A 20,813-nucleotide genomic window follows, 5' to 3' on the forward strand; every position below is an offset into this window, starting at 1 on the left:
AGAACATGTTACACAGTTCACACACAGTTCACCTTGCCGAAAAGGACCAAAGGAGATGACATTATCACAACTTCGCAAATCAGTACACAAGCCATAAACGGAGGCAATCTTAATCAGTTGCGCAGCCCTTATATACTGCTCTCTTACCCACCAGTAACAGTAAAAAAATAAAAAAATAAAAAAATAAAAAGACATATACATGATACTCTATTTGGTCTAAATATAAGTATCTGGTTATACCTACACTGGTATGCCTATATGATGACCATTATGATCAGACTCCTATTCTTTTCTCCTCTGTATAACCCTCCTCCAGCCAGATATTTGCTTCACTGGCCAATGGATTGTTTCCAAACTAGGGGTGAGCTGCCATGGCACCCCCTGGCTGCTGTGCCACTCCTTCCTGCACTGCTCTCAGTAGATCTATGAAGAGCTGCCCAGACTCATGGACTCCTTCCAGTAGTGTTTCTGGGGTAAAGCCAGGACTTACATCCTCAGCCATGAGCTGATGAACCAGTGGATCACAGTACAACCTGGACAGCCAAGACAAAATAAATTAGAATCAGACTTACAATGAAGGGATAGTTCTCTGACATGATTCTAATGCTAAATTGTAGGCATCCAAATACCAATCTCAGGTCACTGACCTCTAGGGTGAACAGACTGTGTTCTTATCTGTTAGATGACATGACTCTATGATTGTAATGTTCTAATTCTAAAGGGAGGGGAGGCCAGCAGCTGGTGGAGGTGGAGGCCCTCCTTCAGGCAGCATTGCCATTGGCTGAATGAGTGAGCCACCAATCTTAAATAAAGTTTATTCCAGCTATTTGTTGTATAGTAACTAAATCCTGCTTTCCCGTGTTTTGTATTTACTCTGGGAACCATTTGCAGATTGGTCTCAGATGATCTTAGTGGTCTAGAAGGCTTGTGTAGCGGAAGCATTTCAGTGATATACTTTGGCCCTACGCCATGTAGTGATTTATAGGTGAGCAGAATTGGTGTAATGTGTTCAAATCTTTTGGTTTTGGTAAGAACTCTAGCAGCAGCATTCTGAACAAGCTGTAGCTGCCTAAGAGTTTTTTTTCGTTTTTTTATTATTACTATTATTCTACCGTCCTTATTATAAGTCTACAGCACAACAAATGGCAGGGCTCTCTTGTTTCATAGCAACCACTGGTAATTATGGGCACTGGCCCATCCCAAGGTGGCAAAGGACCCGTTATCACCCAACATTTGTTGTTGGCTGTTATTTAAGTTAGACTCTGACTCTCATGTTTTGAGGCAATACAAGGTGTGCAAGTAAAAAAGAAAAAGCATGTCTGTCTTCCTAAACTCTTTTTCAACTTTGATAGACCAACTGCCTGATCTATTGAACTAGGAGGCTGGATGCTCGTATAAACAAGTCTTTAAACCTTATTTGATCAATGGTTTGGTAAGCTACATACATACTGAGAGTCCCTCAAACAAAATGGGTGTTCCGAAATTGCAAGCATTTACAGTAGACACTTATAGATATTCATAGCGTGGAAGAGGTTAGATTTAGGTACAGCAGTACTCCAGAGGTCTCATCATGTAGTGGTTAATTCACTCATAACAGCTCTCCAAAGACTCATAAGAAAGGAATTGTTTGTATATTACCTCTATTTCATTGAACATACAAACAACTACACCAACAAATATAATTATTTAAGTATTGTCTCAGACATGTCTCAGTATAGATCTTCAGTACAGGTACACAGTCCCAGGTATTCAGTCTCAGGTGAGTATAGTATAAGTATCGTATAGATCCCCTTCAAGGGACCAGAGTCCTGGGTGTGTCACTGTGTGGATCTCCTAAATATGTACACAGCTCTTTATGTCCAATTCATGTGCATTAGTCTTGAATGTTGATGATTTCCTTTAGAAGAAGAAGAAGAAGAAGAAGAAGACTCTTTATTTGGCCATGCAATCAATTCTCATCAATTGTAGGAATTTGACACGTGCACACCCCTCCTGAGACAACACACACACACACACACCACACCCCAAAGGGAGAACAGAGCTCTGGGCACAGGGCAGCCATATTCGGCGCCGCTGGAGTAGTTAGGGGTTAACGGCAATGGTAGGAGCCTTAGATATGATGCCAGCAACCTTCCAGTTACCAGCTCACATCCGGCTCCCTCCTGGGGTGGGGATCGAACCAGCAAAAAAAACACCAAAAAAAAGCAATCTCAGGGTCTGCCTCGGTGATACACTGATACATTGTTTACAGGAATATATTGTAAAGGCCTCCTGTATAGAGACAATGAGCTCCAGGTATGTTACTGTGCAGCTGGCCTCCTGTACAGGTAAACAGTTCCAGGTATGTATCTCTCCTCCTGCTCTGACACAGCTTTCTCCCAGTCCTCCACCTCAGTGACCTCCACCCGGCCCCAGAGCCCCTCCCCCTCCATCAGCTCCAGTTCACGCTCCAAGGCTGCCTTGTACTCCGTGTTGTCATGGTTACCTCTCGTTGTCATGCAGACATAGCCACCTGGGACAGGTAGCAACAGAGTGGTGGTTAGTTTGTTCATTTGTTTCAATCTGTCTGTTTATCTAAATAGCAGTCTGTCTATCTGTCAAAATCTATTGATCTGTGTTCACTTTCTTTATGCACATAGTTTACAGTTCACTGCATAAAACAAACAAAAAAACTACAACAAAAAGTGTATTGTTTGTGTTAATTTTTGACTGACATGTTTTCATCTTCAGTCAATCAATTACCAAACAAAGACGACCTTGCCAGACAGCCTATAAGACAGAGGCAAAAATACAGCAAGGATAAAGAGTTCTGAGTACTGATTCTTGGTGATGTGGAGCCTCACCTAATTTGGTGGCCTGACACAGATCTCTGACGACACCTACAGGTACTTGACCAACACTCAGGCTCCCGACAATAACAACCACATCAAACGAGCCTGTGGGTAGGGAGGGATTGAGGGAGGGAGGAAGGGTGGGAGTGGAGAAAGGAAGAGGGGAAGAGGAGGTGGGTGAGGAGTAAGCAAGAGTAAGAAACTGTGGTGTGGAGGAAAACAACACAGAAACAGGTGAAGCTCCCCTCTCTTTGATTTGAGGTGTCAAGCTTAAAATATATAAAAAGTACACACATAAATGTCCCCATTCAGAGCAAATGGTCATAGGAATTAATAGGATTTAAGGCAAATTTGAGTACAACTCAGAAAGTATAAATGGTATGAAATCTAAATACAATCTCAAAGCAATAGGTGAATAGGGTGAAGTTGTAGAGATGAATTACTCAAGACAGACAGTTAAGATAATTCATACATTAATTACCCTCATTATCAGTTATGCACACAAAGGTCAATGTTCAATGTACTGTAATAATACCATCTTCGACAGGCAATGATTCCTCTCCCAGGAGGCATTGCCTGAGGTCCTGATAGAGGCTTGTCTTATTGGACAGTTCCAGCATGCCCTTACTCCCATCAATGCCAACGAAATGCCTGAAGCCCAGCCTTTTCATCTACATACCAGGGGAGACAGGGACAACATGTGAGATATATTGTGAGATACATTATCAAATGTCAGGTATATTCATTCAGTTCCAACATTATTTATACTACGTATACTATGTGTGTAGGAGTGTTTGAGTATGTGTAACCGAGTTGAGTTCAAATACTCCTAAAGTTCAAATACTCCCATCCAAGCTGTTGAACTGCTAGCTTTTCAATAGTGTAGGGTATTTGAGGAGACGGTCACGTGTGTTGGCAAGTCAGAGGTCGCAAGTTCGAGGCTCGGTCAGAGCAAGTAGAATTGCGTGACTACTGTTTGCAACATCTTGACGTCTGTTTCATATGCTGGCCATGCTCCATTTTTTCATCTGCGATTAAAAGCTAACTTTACCTAAATCTATCAAATAAAGGGGAGTGTGGTTGTGCGCTTACCTGTACAGCGACCAATCCAGTGCCACAGGCCACGTCCAAAACTATCGCCTTCTCCCGGTCACCATGGAATCTGGAGGACAGGCAGTTTGCAGCAAGACATGGGGCGCGGTAGTCCAGTATAGCCACATCCTAGTTGAATCATTAAAGAGAATCCAAAGAGTCACAAAGGTGAGAAATTGGACCACAGTATGCTGACATAGAACCTGCATTCAGTGTCAAGGCCATAGTGGTCACAAGTTATCTCTTTGATTCAGGATGGCTCCTCATTACCTGTTCATAGTTCTCTGCCCAGGTGTCATAGAAGCCAACTTTATCTCTAGTTCCTGTGTTCTTGTGAGCAGATAGGATGACCTTCTTCACTTCTTCAAACGTTCTAGTGGAATCTGCCATCCTGCAATCCTTGGAGCAAAGTAATATGGTTACATTCAAGATGTGAACGATTAATTGTAAGATGTGAACATGTGTAACAAAAATCTGCCTAATAGCTGCCTAATGTTTAATAATAATAATAATAATAATAATAATAATAATAATACAGGTCAGATACAATAGGCTACAGACTCCTCTAGACCAAAGACATTAACTCAACCAGATTACACATTAAATTATTATAAAGTAGCCTCCAGGCCAAAACATCAGTGGCGATCAGCACCTTTCAATAACCTCGTCTAGCCTAGCCTGAATTCTAGTCGAATTCAATTTTGAAGTCAAACAAGCCCGTTGACTCGCTAAAACTCGCACTACAGAACGTACACTGCAACATAAAATGTCGTTGTTCCTCGTAACTCCAGACCGGAGTAGCGTTGGCTTGCACTTCGAAGACTATGCTCACAGCTCACGCGAGAAAATACGTTATCTCCCCCCCCCCCCCCCTCCCCCCCTCCGGTCCAACACAGTCAAAACAAAAGCTTCTGGAAAGTCCTAGTAGGCTAGTTAGCTAGCTACGTGTTCAGTTTTGTCGTCCTTTATATTCTACAATTTGTTAAAGAAGTGACAATTGTAGAATTTAGTTTTCAATATGGACGTTTGGAAAACGCATCGTTCATCCCACAACTTGTTATGGTCCGTTTTCTTGTTCGCTTTCTGGTAGCCAGAAGCTAGCTAGCTTAGCATAGATAGGTATCCCAATAAAATCTCAGTTTTTCCTGAGTTCTCTAGGTCGGCAGAAGTTGATAACTTTATTCCAGGGACTCGGCCTCCGTTTAGCTGCGACGTTGGGAGGTATGATAATCGCTCCAGATTTACAGAGTTGCATACTTTGCACGAATAACTTTAGCCTACATCAAATGTTTAAGTTGGCCTAATGTTTCCCATGCAACATATTATTGCAACATGTTCATTGGCATTGACATTGCCAATGAACATGTTGCAATAATATGACATTGTGCAGAATGTACATTAATTACATTACAATTAATTACATTATCAAGCAAAATCATAAACAAATGGCATGAGTGAGAGGAAGTGTGTTTACGATGCTTATGTCCAGGATAGATGGCAATAAGATGTATGCATGGGGAAGTAATGTCATGTCAGAGACCCTGGTCATGGAATTGTTGTTATGTTATGGTTGATATGTGTGTATGCTCTTGTTTTTTAACCTCCTTAGGTATCTCATCAAGCTTCAAGCTCCCCAAAATGTCGATTCTAGGATTAAAAAAGAAACAACCAAAGACTTTTAAAGTCAAAGTCATCACTATGGATGCTGAAATGGAGTTTAGCTGTGAGGTAATGATGTTTAGCATTACCGCAATAATGCAATGCATTTGGCTCTAAACATAGCATCAACAGTCAGCCAAAATAAAAGTCTCTCTCTCTCTCTCTCTCTCAGGTGAAATGGAAAGGGAAAGACCTGTTTGATCTGGTGTGTCGGACGGTTGGTTTGAGGGAAACCTGGTTTTTTGGCCTCAGGTACACGGTGAAGGACACCTATGCCTGGCTGAAAACAGAGAAACGAGTGAGTGAGACAAGGGAGGGAGGTATAAAGGGAATAGATCTGTCTTATTTCAAATAAGGCAGTCTCAGAGGCATCAAGGAGCAAACAGGAAAACCTAAGCCTATGTTCAGATGTGACTGTAGGCCTATGTAGCAGCTTGGGCTAAATATCAGATTTTATCGACACTTGAATGGAGTATTTCATCATTAGATGTTATGACCAAGATGCTTTCAGAAAGGTTATCTCGTAATCTTTGATCATTTTCACATACTGCGTCTTATTGAACACACTAGATATAGAAAAGGCATTAATGTGTCATTGCCTGACAGTGGTTCTATGTTTGTGTATCAAGGTTTTGGATCAAGAGGTCCCGAAGGACTCCCCCATTACATTTCACTTCCTGGCCAAATTTTTCCCAGAGAAGGTAGAGGAGGAGTTGGTCCAGGAAATCACACAGCACCTGTTCTTTCTGCAGGTAAAGTAATAAGTCTGTTATATTTGCTGTTTTCAGTTGAGGAAATAAATAATTGCAGTGTTATCGCCTATCATAGATAGGTGTTGAAATGTACTTTGCTGCTACTTGAAGCCAAACTACTGATTTTCAGTTCTGTGACAGGCAGAGTGTAGCAACTCTACCACAGTGACATATGGCCCTTCCTCCTTCATGGCCAAATTCTAACTTGAGATGTGTGTTGTTGTTGTGGAGCGGTACTAGGAGGACCGTGTATTATTTTCTAGAGAAGTTTGGATTCACACAAGTGTGTCTGATTGTCTTTAGGTGAAAAAGCAGATCTTAGACGAGGAGATATTCTGCTCCCCTGAAGCATCTGTTCTCCTGGCATCATATGCTGTTCAAGCCAAGGTAAAAGTCTCTTAGAGTTAATGTTCTCTAAACCCACCATGTTATTCCTTACAAACTGGCTCTGGTGCTCAAGGCTTTTAGAATTTAGAACATTTTTTCTATTTTTATTCTGATGTATGCGTTTGCCCTGAACTTGATAATGTAGTTGTTTTCATCAGCATTTCTCTCTTTTGTCTTATACAGTATGGGGACTATGACCCAAACTTTCACAAGCCTGGGTTTTTGGCCCAAGATGAGCTCCTACCTAAAAGAGTAAGTAGTACCAGTAAGCATTGTGTGTGTGTGTGTGTGTGTGTGTGTGTGTGTGTGTGTGTGTGTGTGTGTGTGTGTGTGTGTGTGTGTGTGTGTGTGTGTGTGTGTACGAGCAAGCATGTAATCATCTGTTTTACATGTGTGTGCACTCAGGTTCTGATGCAGTACCAGATGACAGCAGACATGTGGGAGGAGAAGATCACGGCCTGGTATGCAGAGCACAGAGGCATTGCCAGGTAAGTCTGTTTACATCCAGCCAGAGCTACCAGACAAGTCTGAACCTGTGCTCATACTGGAATGCTCTTATTCACTGTTATAGGCACTATTATACCTCATCATGGCTGAGTCAGTGGTCCACAGCTAAATGTCATTTTCTCTTTTTGTTTGATAGCCATACATCCTTACGTGTAATAAGCATATTGTTAAGTATTTATTCATATTTCTCCCCTTCTACCATACTCAGGGATGAAGCTGAAATGGATTATCTGAAGATAGCCCAGGACCTGGAGATGTACGGAGTCAGCTACTTCGCCATTACTGTGAGTGATACTCTGACAGATGTCTTTGGACTGAAATGTTGGTCTTTGCGAGGTGTAAGAATTTCACCCTTGTGAAATAAAATATCTTGCAGTTCCAAAAGTGTTTAGTCTAGTAACAAGTGTATTGTCTAAGCAAAATAGTATTGTACAGTATACAGACTATACCGGGTAATGAAAGGCAGTTCAATTCCCCTTATTCATTGTTGTTTTTACAAAAATTCCTTTCCCTAAGGACGGTGCCCAAGTTTTTCTTTGTCTGATCAGTGTTCAGAATCAAACACCAATTTCACTCACACTAATTGTGCTACTTAAATCAATCAGTCAGTTATCAAGCAATTCACTTGTGTATTGTGCTTTGTAAGTAATTTGGCACAGAGTGCGCTTCAAAAACATTGACATCCAATGAAGCAAGTGTCGGGCAAAAGTTGCAAGTGTAACAGAGACCATCCTGCACAAGCTAATTCTCAACTGTTATACAAGCACAAGGCAACTTAACATTATATCATTTGTAAACATAATTCTTTTGTTGCTTTGCCCAATGATATTCCACAGCAAAATAAGAGGGACACAGACCTGCTACTGGGGGTAGATGCCCAGGGTCTACACATCTACAGCCCCAACAGCAAACTCAACCCCAACAAGTCCTTCCCCTGGAGCGGCATCCGCAACATCTCCTACAGCGAGAAGGAGGTAACTACGGTGAATACACTTCTGTCAATAACAACAATCAGGGGGCATATCAGTTGTGTAAAAGGGGGTCTTGTATTGTATTATATTACTGCTACTCAACTGCCACCCCTATTGGTCCTGTGTGGCTCAGTTGGTAGACCATGGCACTAGCAATGCTAAGGTTGTGGGTTTGATTCCTGCTGGGACCATATACAGTGCCCTCCATAAGTAATGGGACAGTGAAGCTTCTTCTTTTGGCTCTATACTCCCAAAGATTGACAGTTACTATGAGGTTAAATTTGTCAGCTTTTATTAAAGGGTATTTTTTTTAACAATTCAGAAATTACAACTAGTTTTATACATAGTCCCCTATGTGTCAGGAAAATAAATGCATGCTCAATTGGATTTAAATCTGAAGGTTCTTAACTTAACTTTCCACTTTTTGGCACTGAAAAACTCCCTAGTTGTGATGTTTTTGGTCATTGTCTTACTGTGTAATGAAGCCCTATCCAATGAATTTGGAGGCATTTGCTTGTACTCGAGCAGACAAGATGTTTCTGTACACTTCAGAATACATTCTGCTTCTGCCGTCAGCGGTTACATCATCAATTAAGACAAGCCGGCCAATTCTAGTGGCAGGTATACATGCCCAAACCATAACACCCCCGACACTAAGTTTGACCGGTGGTATGCTGTAAATCTTGGGCAGATCCTTTTTTCACCAGACTTTCCTCTTGGAATCACATGCTTTTTAGGTACCTTTTAGCAAACTGTAACCTGACCATCCCATTTGAGGATAACTAGTGGTTTGCACCTTACAGTGAAGCCTCTGTAGTTCAGCTGGTGACATATTCTGCAGATGCTAGTCTCTGACACATTCACACCTACAGATCAGTGTTCCTGATTTGTGGGACAGTTGTTTTGGGGTTTTTCTTAATTATGGTGAGCATTCTTCTGTCATTCACTGTAGAAGTCTTCCTTGGCCTACCAGCCCGTTTGCGTTTGCTTAGCTCACCAGTGTATATATATTTGTTTTTATTATTTTGGCATGGCTAGTTTTGGCTATGTTTCTGATTATTCTGTTTATTTCAGATTTTCAGCCTAATAATGGCTTCCTTAATTTTCATTGACACCTCTTTGGTCCTCATGTTGACAGACTCCAAAGGCAAACGCCTAGAATCAATAGACATTGACAGCTCTCTTATGCCTGCACAACTAATGTGACGGACAACACCTGACTAACCAGAAACACCTGTCAAGCCAATTGTCCCAAGACGTTTAGTGTCCTGAAATAGGGGGACTATGTATGAAATAAGTGTTGCCATATCTAAATGATAAAACCAATATGTACACAAATATCCTCAAATAAAAGCTCAGAATCTATACTTGAACCTCATATTATACATATACGTTTTACTGATTTCAAATCCACACTTTTGGAGTGTAGAGCCAAAAGAAGAAAAAATGCTTCACTGTCCCATTACTTACGGTGGGCACTGTATACAAAAAGTGTATACACTTACTAAATGGTATATATTATTATGATGCAGATACTGACATATAACAATGCCCTCCCCTGTTGCAGTTTACAATAAAGCCTCTGGACAAGAAGAAGGATGTTTTTAAATTCTACTCCTCCCAGCTGAGAGTCAACAAACTGGTAGGTTATTGATCTGGTTTGCCTTGGCAGCAGCGCTGCTGGTCTCAAGCGAATCCTCCTAATTATGCGGATCTCTGTGTGTGTTCAGATCTTGCAGCTGTGCATTGGGAACCATGACCTTTTCATGAGGAGGAGGAAGGTGGATTCTATCGAGGTGCAGCAGATGAAGGCTCAGGCCAAGGAGGAGAAGGCCCGCAAGAAGGTCAGCTCTCAACCAGTGATTTATTTATTGATTGACTGATTGATTGATTAGGCCATACAAACCTGATTAATTGTTCAATGGATTTGATTTTCAGAAAAGTGAGGTGGGCTAGCGGAAAAAAAGATGAATAAAAAAACAGAATCAAAGTGTATCAAGTATGAATATCCAGCTTAGATCGATAAACATAAAAAGTATTAGAAATATTATGCTACATTTCAGTCTGGTCATTAAATTCTAGGGATGTACCAGAATATGAATGTACACGAATAATGAACGATTATGAATAATGAATGATTTAAACAGATACAAATACAGTGCCTTTCAATAAGTATTCACCCCCATGGCCTTTTCTACATTTTATTGTGTTACAACCGCACTTTAAAATAGATTTAATTGAGATCTTTTTGTCACTAATATGGCCTTAGTCTTTGTTACTCATGCAAAATATATATATACAGTGCATTCGCAAAGTATTCAGACCCCTTCACCCCTTTCCACTCCTGGGTTGTCTTGGCTGTGTGCTTAGGGTCGTTGTCCTGTTGGAAGGTGAACCTTCACCCCAGTCTGAGGTCCTGAGCTCTCTGAAGCAGGTTTTCATCAAGGATCTGTCTGTACTTTTCTCTGTTCATCTTTCCCTCGATCCTGACTAGTCTCCCAGTCCCTGCTGCTGAAAAACATGCTGCCACCACCATGCTTCACCGTAGGGATGGTATTGGCCAGGTGATGAGCAGTTCCTGGTTTCCTCCAGATGTGACGCTTGGCATTCAGGCCAAAGAGTTAAATCTTGGTTTCTCATGGTCTGACAGTCTTTTAGGTGCCTTTTGGCAAACTCCAAGTAGGCTGTCATGTGCTTTTTACTGAGGAGTGGCTTCCATCTGGCCACTCTACTATAAAGGCCTGATTGGTGGAGTGCTGCAGAGATGGTTGTCCTTCTGGAAGGTTCTCCCATCTCCACAGAGGAAGTCTGGAGCTCTGTCAGAGTGACCACTGGGTTCTTGGTCACCTCCCTGACGATGGCTCTTCTCCCCCTATTGCTCAGTTTGGCCGGGCGGCCAGCTCTAGGAAGAGTCTTGGTGGTTCAAACTTCTTCCATTTAAGAATGATGGAGGCTACTGTGTTCTTGGGGACCTTCAATACTGCAGACATATTTTTGTACCCTTCCCCAGATCTGTGCCTCAACACAATCCTGTCTTGGAGGTCTAGGGACAATTCCTTCGACCTCATGGCCTGGTTTTTGTTCTGACATGCACTGTCAACTGTGGGACCTTATATAGACAGGTGTATGCCATTCCAAATCATGTTGAATCAATTGAATTTACCACAGGTGGACTCCAATCAAATCATAGAAACATCTCAAGGATGATCAATGGAAACTGAATACTTCTGTAAATGTGATCTTTCAGTTTTTTATTTTTAATAAATTAGCAAACATTTCTAAAAACCTGTTTTTGCTTTGTCATTATGCGGTATTGTGTGGAGATTCATGAGGACATATATTTTTTTTAATCCATTTTAGAATAAGGCTGTAACATAACAAAAATGTGGAAAAAGTGAAGGGTTCTGAATACATTCCAAATGCACTGTATATAACTTTGCCTTCTTGGTGCAACAACACAACAAACTAAATAGATTCTGGATCTGTGAACAGTTATTGGTTGTGAACGGTGTTGTCTGATCTGTGATTGGCTGTGCTGCAGGTGGAGCGTCAGATCCTGGCTCGTGAGAAGCAAATGAGGGAGGAGGCGGAACGAGCAAAGGAGGAAATGGAGCGACGGCTGTTCCAGTTGCAGGACGAGGCACGGCTGGCCAATGAGGCGTTGGTGAGGGCATGATCTCCCACTCTGAAATTATATTGCACAGGGAAAGCATGTGGTTGCTGATCCGTCAAACCACAGGACTCAGGACCTCAGGACTAAGATTAATGCTTAATACCTGTTCAGGAAAGTGTGTCAATATGTGTTGTATTCATTTTAAAACCTCCACTGTAGCTGAGTGTATGGTACTGTAGATATAGTATATCGTGCCCTGGGTAAGTAATGGGACAGGACAGTGAACACCTGATCATGGGACAGTGAACACTTTTTTTTTTTTTTTTTAGATTAGATTAGATTCAACTTTATTGTCATTGTGCAGAGTACAAGTACAGAGACAACGAAATGCAGTTAGCGTCTAACCAGAAGTGCAAAAAAGCAGAAAAGTGCAGTGTGAACAATATATACAGGTAGTGCAGTATATGAGCAGTATAGTAGTGCAGTATAGTATAAGTAGTGCAGTGTAAGCAGTATATGAATCACCAGTAGTATTATAAGCAGAATAAATAGAATGCAGTATAAACAGTGTAAGCAGCATATGAGCTGTATAGGCAATGCAGTATAGCAGTATATATGTATTAACAGTAACATTAGAGTAAATAGCAGAATAAATATGGAATGCCGTATAAACAGGTATGTACAGTATGTACAGATATGTGCAGTGTATTAACAGTAGTATTAAAAGAAAAATATAAGGATATGTGCATTATGAACAGTATAGACAGATTATGAACAGTAAAGACAGATATGTACAGAAGAGCAGTGGTATGTAGTAAGAGCAGTGTGTACAAGTGAGGATACAGTATGTACAGTTTATAGGAATACTGTAAGAGTAGTGCAATTGTCCGGGGGGGGGGGGGTGCAGGGGTTGGTAGGTTGTCACCTAGGTGCAGAGTTGGAGTTCAGTAGGGTGACAGCCGCAGGGAAGAAGCTACCTCTGAACCTGCTGGTTCGGGTGCGGAGAGACCTGTAGCGTCTCCCGGAGGGGAGTGGGGTGAACAGTCTATGATTGGGGTGAGAAATGTCCTTGACGATGCTGCGTGCCTTACGCAAGATGGTGCAGCGGTAGAAGTTCACCAGGATCTGAGGAGACAGATGGACCTTCTTTAGTCTCCTCAGGAAGCAGAGACGCTGGTGAGCCTTCTTGATCAGGGTAGAGGTGTTGAGGGTCCAGGAGAGATCCTCAGAGATGTGGACACCCAGAAACTTGAAGCTGGTGACTCGCTCCACCTCAGTCCCATTGATGAGGATGGGGGTGTGTGTGCCAGCTTTTGACTTCCTGAAGTTCACAATGAGCTCTTTGGTCTTCCTGGTGTTGAGAGCCAGGTTGTTGTCGTTGCATCACACTGTTAGGTGCTGGACCTCCTCCCTGTAGGCCGACTCATCGTTGTCGTCTGCGAACTTAACAATGGTGTTTGAGCCATGTACAGGTGTGCAGTCGTAGGTTTTGATACATAGTCCCCCTATTTCAGGGCACAAAAGGTAATGGGACAGATTCAGCACTCGTGTTTAGTATTTGGTCGAAAATCCTTTGCATGCAATACTGCCTTAAGTCTGCTACCCATTAACTGCACCAGACTGGGTGTCTTCTCTGGTGATGCTCTGCCAGGCCTGTACTGCAGCCATCTTCAGTTGTTTGTTTTGAGGTCTTTTTGCCTAAAATCTTATCAGGAAATTAAATGCATGTTCAATTGGATTTAAATCTGAAGATTGACTTGACCAGTCAAGAACTTTCCACTTTTTGCTATGGCAGTATGTTTTGGATCATTGTCTTACTGTATGATGAAGCATGATCCAATGAATTTGGAAGCATTTGCTTGTTTTTGAGCAGGCAAGATGTTTCTGGACACTTCAGAATACATTGTGCTGCTGCTATCAGCAGCTACATAATCAATCAAGACAAGTAAGCCAGTTCTAGTGGCAACTATACATGCCCAAAACAAAACACCTCATCCACCATGTTTCATTTATTCTCCAAACGTTCCTCTTGCAATCACTCATGATAATATTCATCTTATCTGTCCACAAGACCTTTTTTAGTTCGGCTGGTGAAGTATTATGCGGATGGTAGTCTCTGACACATTCACGCCTACCTCCTGGAGAGTGTTGCTGATCTGTGGGACAGTTTTTGTTTTTTCCAGCCTTCTTCTTCTTCATCCACTGTATAAGTCTTCCTTGGCCTATCAGCCTATTTGCGATTGCTGAGCTCTTTTTTCTTTTAAGTGATGTTCCAAACTCTATTTAGGCAAGCCTATGGTTTTTGCTATGTTTCAGATTGCCTAATTGTTCAGCCTAATAATGGCTTACTTGACTTTCATCGACACCGCTTCAATAGCAGACTCCAAACAAAAACCCAAAGCCTTCTAGACATTGACAGCTCTCTTATGCCTGCACAAATGATGTGATGGACCACACCTGACTAACCAGAAACCCCTGTCAAGCCAATTGCCCAATTACTTTTGGTGCCCTGAAATAGGGGGAATATGTATAAAAAGTGTTGACATTTCTAAATGGTGAAACCAATATGTACACAAATTAAAGCTGAGAATCTATATTTTTACTTCATAGTAATTGTTTGATGTCAAATCCAAATTTGGAGTATAGAACCAAAAGAAGAAAAAACGATTCGCTGTCCCATTTCTTACGCAGGGCACTGTATATTAATTGCTTATTGAGTCATGCCTTTAACCCTGTCATACAGTCCACCCCTCGTATACCTGCAGCCTTACTGCCATAATTAGCGGTATAAGCGTTGAAGGAGTTGTGTCTGTCTCCCTGTCTAGCTGCGCTCGGAGGAGACTGCTGACCTGCTGGCGGAGAAGGCCCAGATTGCTGAGGAGGAGGCCAAGCTGCTGGCCCACAAGGCAGCTGATGCCGAGCAGGAGAGGCAAAGGTTAGAAGTCACCGCCCTCAAGACCAAGGAGGAGAAGAGACTGATGGAGCAGAAGATGAGAGAGGCGGAGCAGCTCGCCGTCAAACTGGTGGAGCAGTCTGAGAGGAGGTGTGGATGTCATCACTTGTGGAAGTCGTGGCTTTTAGAGCCGTAGTATCAGAGATATGGGTTGTTTACCTTTCATCTCCTTCTCTACCTCTTCCTCTCTCTTTTTCTGTCCTCCTGCTTTACTTATAATATACTCTTTGTATCATTTCAATTCCTCCCTCCAGGTCGAAGGAGGCGGATCATCTGAAGCAGGACCTGACCGAGGCCAAGGATGCAGAGAGGAGAGCCAAGCAGAAACTGCTAGAGATCACCAAAACCACGTACCCGGTACCTAGAACAATAACTACCTATACCACTTACCCAGATAACCAAACCCAGTACTATGCTCAGAATTAGAATGAGTACAACTGAGATGTCCCTCAGACTGTGCACCATATACCCTCAAAGAGATCACTAAACCTACAGTACTTATGCGGTACCATGTAAAAACCACTTCCACTCTTCTGTGTGCTCCTGCTCTCCTCAATAGTCCCTAACTGCCTCTACGTGTGTGTGTGTGTGTGTGTGTGTGTGTGTGTGTGTGTGTGTGTGTGTGTGTGTGTGTGTGTGTGTGTGTGTGTGTGTGTGTGTGTGTGTGTGTGTGTGTGTGTGTAATCCAGCTCATAGCGGCCTACTCCACCCCCCCTCCTCCCCCTGAGGGAGGGGACCTGGCTCTGGAGTCTGCATCGATGCGGATCGACTTCAAGGACTCGGACATGAAGAGACTGTCCATGGAGATTGAGAGGGAGAGGTGAGTTGCTGGAGCCTAATCTCGTCCTATGAAAATGGCCGTGTTAGAAAGATGGCGCTGTGTGCGAGTATGACTCTCTCTCATACGCGTTCGTACTTTACACTCTTCTCTCTCTCCCCTCCTACCTAGACTGGAGTACATGGAGAAGAGCAAGCACCTGCAGGACCAGCTGAAGGAGCTCAAGTCTGAGATCGAGTCTCTGAAGCTGGAGGAGCAGCAGCAGCAGCAGGCTGGAGTCTACAGCCTCCGCAACGAGGCCCGAGGTTACCCACCCGAGCCCCCCTACATGCCCCACAGCAACGTAAGATTGAAACCCCACACCCCCTTCATACCCCACACAAATGCAAGAGATTATTAGTGTGCTTGCGAAAGGGCCCCTCACGATGTTGACCACCCTGAACCCCCCTATATACCGCACAGCAACGTGATAATTACCCTTACCCACACATTTATAGCTCACCGGAACATAAGTCCTCCTTCCTATTCCCTACAGATGTTGCTTTGTTGTTGTTTCTCCAATGTGAAAATGGTGTCAGTGTCACCTATTGCCCCAGTGGGAATGTTCTTATTTAGTCTGAATGATAAGAGCCCTCAGATGGTACTGTACTGTTTCATGGTTACCAGGACTACTGTAAACATAACCCAGGGAAAAGTTGACACTTGATATGTTGTGTTACCTACCACAGTTTTACTGAAATGTATTTATCCTCCAAAACTTGCCATTTTAATGTTATGATTGTTAAGACAGAAAGTCTTAATAGATTGGCCAACAATTGAATTATATGATTGAGTTGTGTTTTATGACCAGGCTACAATAGTCTTTTCCCCCCATCACATTATGTTTCCTCATAAATCATCACTTGGCTGAAACTGTGAAAATCTTTTCTTTTTCAGAGAAACTCTGCGTACATGGCTCAAATGGCCTTCTTTGAGGAAGTGTGATCCAACTGCCATTTGGATAAAAGAGAGGAAGGACGGACATCAGATGTAACTACCAAGATGTGCCTATTCATATACATGATGATATGTATGTTTTGTAACTGACAAGAGAAACACTCTCACACACTTGCTTACAGTGACACACCCCAAAAAGACTGTGTGCTTTGGAAAGACTTTCCTAAACAGCATGTTGGACTGCTTGCACATGCTCATTGTACACCATACTGCAACACTACAGGTTTTCCTCAAGTTTTACGTTTTGTTTTTTTGAACATGATATACAGATCCTGTATATATCACATGCCGCCCCCTAACTCTCCCTGTTTCCTGGCGTTGTGCTTGTGTGTTGATGGACTGACTTCAGCGTTTTGTTTCAAAGGGACACCTGTTAGAGTATGGTAGATTTATGACTGAGGCCTTTTATCCTACATTTACACACACACACACACACACACACACACACAACACTACACTACACTAAGCAGCATTGTGCCTTTGGAGAGTGTCTCTCCCCTCAGGGACTTGGATGATCATGTCTCTAAAGCTAAATAAGCTTCAGGTGTCATAATCCACGTCCACTTATCAACAGTGTTACATATTCAGTGTCTTGTTGTTTTGTTTTTTTGCTTGTTATTGTGACTTGGTATTTGGGTTGCCTTTACTGAGAGCAACATGCATGTGTCTCATCTCTATTGCCTCATATATGCTTGGCAGAGATGCTCCTAACCATTATCAGTTCAAGCAAGGTCATTTCAAGTGTTTTTGTGTGTTAATTATTTGTATTTTAGACTATTGACGTGCCTTAAACTTGATTTGTTATCCTTTTCTCTGTGTTCAGAGGTTGGTTGTGCAGTCCCCCATGCACAAGTGCATTTGAGACCTGCCTGGAGTGCACTGCACCTCAGGGTAGAAGGCTTTTATTGATTTTTCAGGCAGAGACTTTTTCAGTCCACTTTTCTTCCATCAAGCATCTCTCAGGGCCTGTTTCTATTGAAGCTAATAGGAGCAGGTAGGAGGTCATGGTTGGGGTTAATTCGATTTTAATGTATTCACTTCATGTAAAAAGCTTCTAATTTTCAGTTAATTGAGAATTCATTGAAAATAAATGCTCTATTTGCAATCATCGAATTGTTATTTCAATTTACTTCATGAATTAACTGAAATCGAACTGACCCCAACCCTGGTAGAAGTTGCTTCTAACCACTGGTCAGTTATTATTTCATCCCCCTAATGGTTCAGGTTTGGATAAGCCTTCATGTAGTCTGATCTGAGATTCGTGGATAGGTGCAACTTTAACCTGGAGCGAGGTGATACTGTGCTTGAGGTGAGGTGGTTAAGCGGTGGTTATAATGCCTTCATAACACACACACACACTCATGAGGATCGTCATTCAATGTCCATCAAGACTGTCATATCAGATTGTGAGACAAGTGTGATGTAGTATTCATTCACTACTCTGATTATGATGAACCTGTCATAATGTCAATCAAGCTACTGTACATAGTAAGTTCATAATATCTGTCATGTCAGCCTTGAGGCAGAAAGACATTGTTAATAACATTATGAACATCACTTTAAAGGTCTAGTGTGTAGATTTGAGCTTTAAAACAGTGCAAAATGGCCATGATTAATCAGTAGACATGAATCTCAAGGAATGAGATCAGATGATAAAGAACTTGCAGTGAAGAGCATTGTTTTTGTCCAAACTAAGTGCCTTCTCAAATCTGGTGTCATGGACGTGCACTGGCATTTACGTACCTATTTTACGTTTTGTTTGTTTACAAAGATATGCACACAATTGCTATTAGAAAATGTAGCATGTGTGCATTTTCAGTGTGGCCAGAGAGGGCAGCAAAGCCAAAACTACATGCTATACCTTTAAGTTACTGCAGTGGAGACAATGTTTTTTTGTGTGTTTCTCATTTGCTTTGTGCTGTGTCCATTATTGCTTTAGCTCAGAGGAATACTCCATTTTTAAAAGGGAAAATATTCAGACCATAGAGATATGGAGAGGTGTAGTTTAGTGGTGCTTAAGGTTGCGGGTCAGTTCCATGATTACACAGTGAGTCCATTTAAACATTACAGCTAATTGAAAAGAATGGACAATTGTTTTTATTATTATTTTTGTAGAAATGGAATTGACCTCAACCGTGCCATGATTTGGATGAGAGCCAATGCTTGTATGGTCAGATGTTCTGATGGAAAAATTGCTTGGCAGCTTATGCAACATTGCAAGGCTGGGGTTTGTGTTTGCATTTGTATCAGTTTTCACATATGCACAACACGTACACACACACACACACTCTCCCTCTCTTTCTTTTTTCTCTCTCTTACCATAGCACACTCTCCAGTCAACACAAAAATGTCTGATGATTATATAAGTAAGTAGAATATTGGTTGCTGTAAACTGTTTGTAAATTGCCCTTTATCTGTATTTTTATGAAACTCTAAACTTGTGTCTTACTGCTGTTGACAACCATTCCTGCTTTGTCCTCTTCCTCCTCCTCATCATCGGCATCATGTGTTAATCAGCTTTAATTGTCTTAAGAAACACGTCACTTTAAGAGGAGAAGAAGCAACTATTCATGTTTTAGTGAATGACCGCAGATGCCAATCTCTATGTACAGGGTTCAACACCCATAGAGCCAGGGACACATGATAGCAAGTCACAATTGTCAGAAAAAACTGAAAATCTTTGCCATTTTGGGGGGTATGGTGGTACTGTCATGGTGGATGCTGTCAAAGGGCTTTACTATTGTTTGTGTGTCACATGAAAACATTCTGCAAATAAACAAACATGAAAACATGGTTTCTATCTCTCCAAATGTTGTTTCTGTCATTCAGATGGATAACTTTAGAAAGAGGCTGTTTTCACACTGATTTTCCAGTAGAGGGCACAAGGGATTCAGGCACTTTGCGCTCCTGGTGTTTTTCCCCTTTGAATGAAAGATTCTCGATTATTTACAATTTTTGTGCTATAGAAAATTGTTGCACATATTACCCTTTTTCAAAGATGTCCCAGAGCTCTATGAACACTGGTAAAATTGTGAGATGGATGTGAAATGTGTAACAGTATTGTGTGTGTGTGAATCAGATAAGATCATACCCCACACAATTACGAGGTCCTGTCGCCATGAGAGTAAGAGTAATTTATCTGTGTTTGTGTGTGCATGTTCGTGCGTGTGTCTCTGTGTTTGTGTGGAGAGGATTCTGCGTGTGATTGTGTTCGAGCCAACTGACGAATAAGGATAATTTAGACCAATCTATTTGAGCACATCAACCAAGGCATTTTAATCATTCAGTCCAGAAAATAAACTTAGATTAAAAAGGTGAGACCTTCAACTAAGTAACAGGCTGGATTCTCCCATGGCTTTCTATCAGATTCAAATGACCTGCTGCATTCTTCGGTCATCCACTGTAGAAGTCTGCCTTGGCCTACCAGCTTGTTTGCTGAGGTCACCAATGGTTTTTTTTCTTTATAATGATGTTCCAAACTTGATTTTGGCAAGCCTACGGTTTTGGCTATGTTTCTGATTTTTCAGCCTAATAAAGACTTCCATGACTTTCATTGACCCTGCTTTGGTCCTCATGTTGACAGACACCAATAGCAGACTCCAAAGGCAACACAAAACCTAGAATCAATGCTAGACATTGACAGCTCTCTTATGCCTGCACTAATGGTGTGATGGAACTCACCTGACTTACCAGAAACACCTGTCAAGCCAATTGTCCCATTACCTTTGGGCACCCTGAAATAGGGGACCACACATAAAAAGTAATTTCTGAATGGTAAAACCAATATGTACACAAATAGCATCAAATAAAAGCTGAGAATCTGTACTTTAACCTCACAGTAATATTTGATTTCAAACTTTTAGAGTGTAGAACCAAACAAAGAAAAAATGCTTCACTGTCCCATTACTTACGCAGGGCACTCTTTATATGGGAACCTGTTGATATGAGTCTAGTATTACTGGTTGCCTCAGTGTCTATGGGAGACTGACTGTACAGTCGGTCTCTCTGTCACTCTGCTTCTCCTCTGATGCAGGTTTCTTCAAAGCACCGGGGAGAAGAGTCTACTACATCAGACTATGTATAAGAATACCCAGAGAATAACGTGGAATTTGGAGTCAAATGAAATACTGTTTACAGTGTTTATCCAATGCAGTCACTTCAGAGTTGGAGGCAGGGGATGAGGTGCACATGCATTTACCCTCAGGCTATGGGGCCTTTGATAATGGAAATAACCATAGAACCTACAGCAGCTGAAGACTGTCATTGTAATAAAG

At 41.9% G+C, this 20,813-nt stretch overlaps 2 protein-coding genes across 5 annotated transcripts; one reads left to right on the forward strand and one right to left on the reverse strand.

Moving 5' to 3' along the window:
• Positions 1 to 1,270: 1,270 nt before the first annotated feature.
• On the reverse strand, positions 1,271 to 4,712 carry mettl27 (methyltransferase like 27). 3 transcript variants are annotated; one of them, XM_083695476.1, is made up of 6 exons: positions 4,576 to 4,712; positions 4,194 to 4,322; positions 3,924 to 4,052; positions 3,367 to 3,502; positions 2,844 to 2,936; positions 1,271 to 2,512 (listed from the first exon to the last, which is right to left on the reverse strand). In XM_083695476.1, the coding sequence occupies exons 2-6, from the start codon at positions 4,311 to 4,313 to the stop codon at positions 2,301 to 2,303; spliced, it is 690 nt and encodes a 229-aa protein (XP_083551602.1). In that variant the 5' UTR covers positions 4,314 to 4,322; positions 4,576 to 4,712; the 3' UTR covers positions 1,271 to 2,300. The 3 variants fall into 3 exon arrangements, with proteins under 3 accessions (XP_083551602.1, XP_083551603.1, XP_083551601.1); XM_083695477.1 differs by having other exon boundaries at positions 4,677 to 4,689; XM_083695475.1 differs by having other exon boundaries at positions 4,194 to 4,690.
• Positions 4,713 to 4,837: 125 nt separating this feature from the next.
• Positions 4,838 to 19,328, forward strand: nf2b (NF2, moesin-ezrin-radixin like (MERLIN) tumor suppressor b). Of its 2 annotated transcripts, none has more exons than XM_083695342.1 (17): positions 4,838 to 5,144; positions 5,533 to 5,651; positions 5,755 to 5,880; positions 6,212 to 6,334; positions 6,638 to 6,721; positions 6,905 to 6,973; positions 7,127 to 7,209; positions 7,437 to 7,512; positions 8,065 to 8,211; positions 9,767 to 9,841; positions 9,930 to 10,043; positions 11,741 to 11,863; positions 14,638 to 14,855; positions 15,020 to 15,122; positions 15,455 to 15,585; positions 15,715 to 15,886; positions 16,480 to 19,328. In XM_083695342.1, exons 2-17 carry the CDS (start codon positions 5,562 to 5,564, stop codon positions 16,525 to 16,527), a joined length of 1,782 nt encoding a protein of 593 aa, XP_083551468.1. In that variant the 5' UTR covers positions 4,838 to 5,144; positions 5,533 to 5,561; the 3' UTR covers positions 16,528 to 19,328. The 2 variants fall into 2 exon arrangements, with proteins under 2 accessions (XP_083551468.1, XP_083551469.1); XM_083695343.1 differs by having other exon boundaries at positions 8,065 to 8,202.
• The last annotated feature ends 1,485 nt before the right edge of the window (positions 19,329 to 20,813 follow it).

This window comes from Argentina silus, assembly GCF_951799395.1.
Source record: "Argentina silus genome assembly, chromosome: 2".
In the NCBI taxonomy this organism is placed as follows: Eukaryota; Metazoa; Chordata; class Actinopteri; order Argentiniformes; family Argentinidae; genus Argentina; species Argentina silus.

What these genes read in the sequence shown, in the direction of transcription:
- nf2b (XM_083695342.1), top strand. Translation starts at nt 5,562, where the DNA reads ATGTCGATTCTAGGATTAAAAAAGAAACAACCAAAGACTTTTAAAGTC. An exon ending in AAATGGAGTTTAGCTGTGAG is followed by an intron (nt 5,652 to 5,754) that starts GTAATGATGTTT and finishes TCTCTCTCTCAG; the next exon opens with GTGAAATGGAAAGGGAAAGA. An exon ending in GGCTGAAAACAGAGAAACGA is followed by an intron (nt 5,881 to 6,211) that starts GTGAGTGAGACA and finishes TTGTGTATCAAG; the next exon opens with GTTTTGGATCAAGAGGTCCC.
- mettl27 (XM_083695476.1), bottom strand. Translation starts at nt 4,313, where the DNA reads ATGGCAGATTCCACTAGAACGTTTGAAGAAGTGAAGAAGGTCATCCTA. An exon ending in ATCATTGCCTGTCGAAGATG is followed by an intron (nt 2,937 to 3,366) that starts GTATTATTACAG and finishes CCCTACCCACAG; the next exon opens with GCTCGTTTGATGTGGTTGTT. An exon ending in GTGTCAGGCCACCAAATTAG is followed by an intron (nt 2,513 to 2,843) that starts GTGAGGCTCCAC and finishes TACCTGTCCCAG; the next exon opens with GTGGCTATGTCTGCATGACA.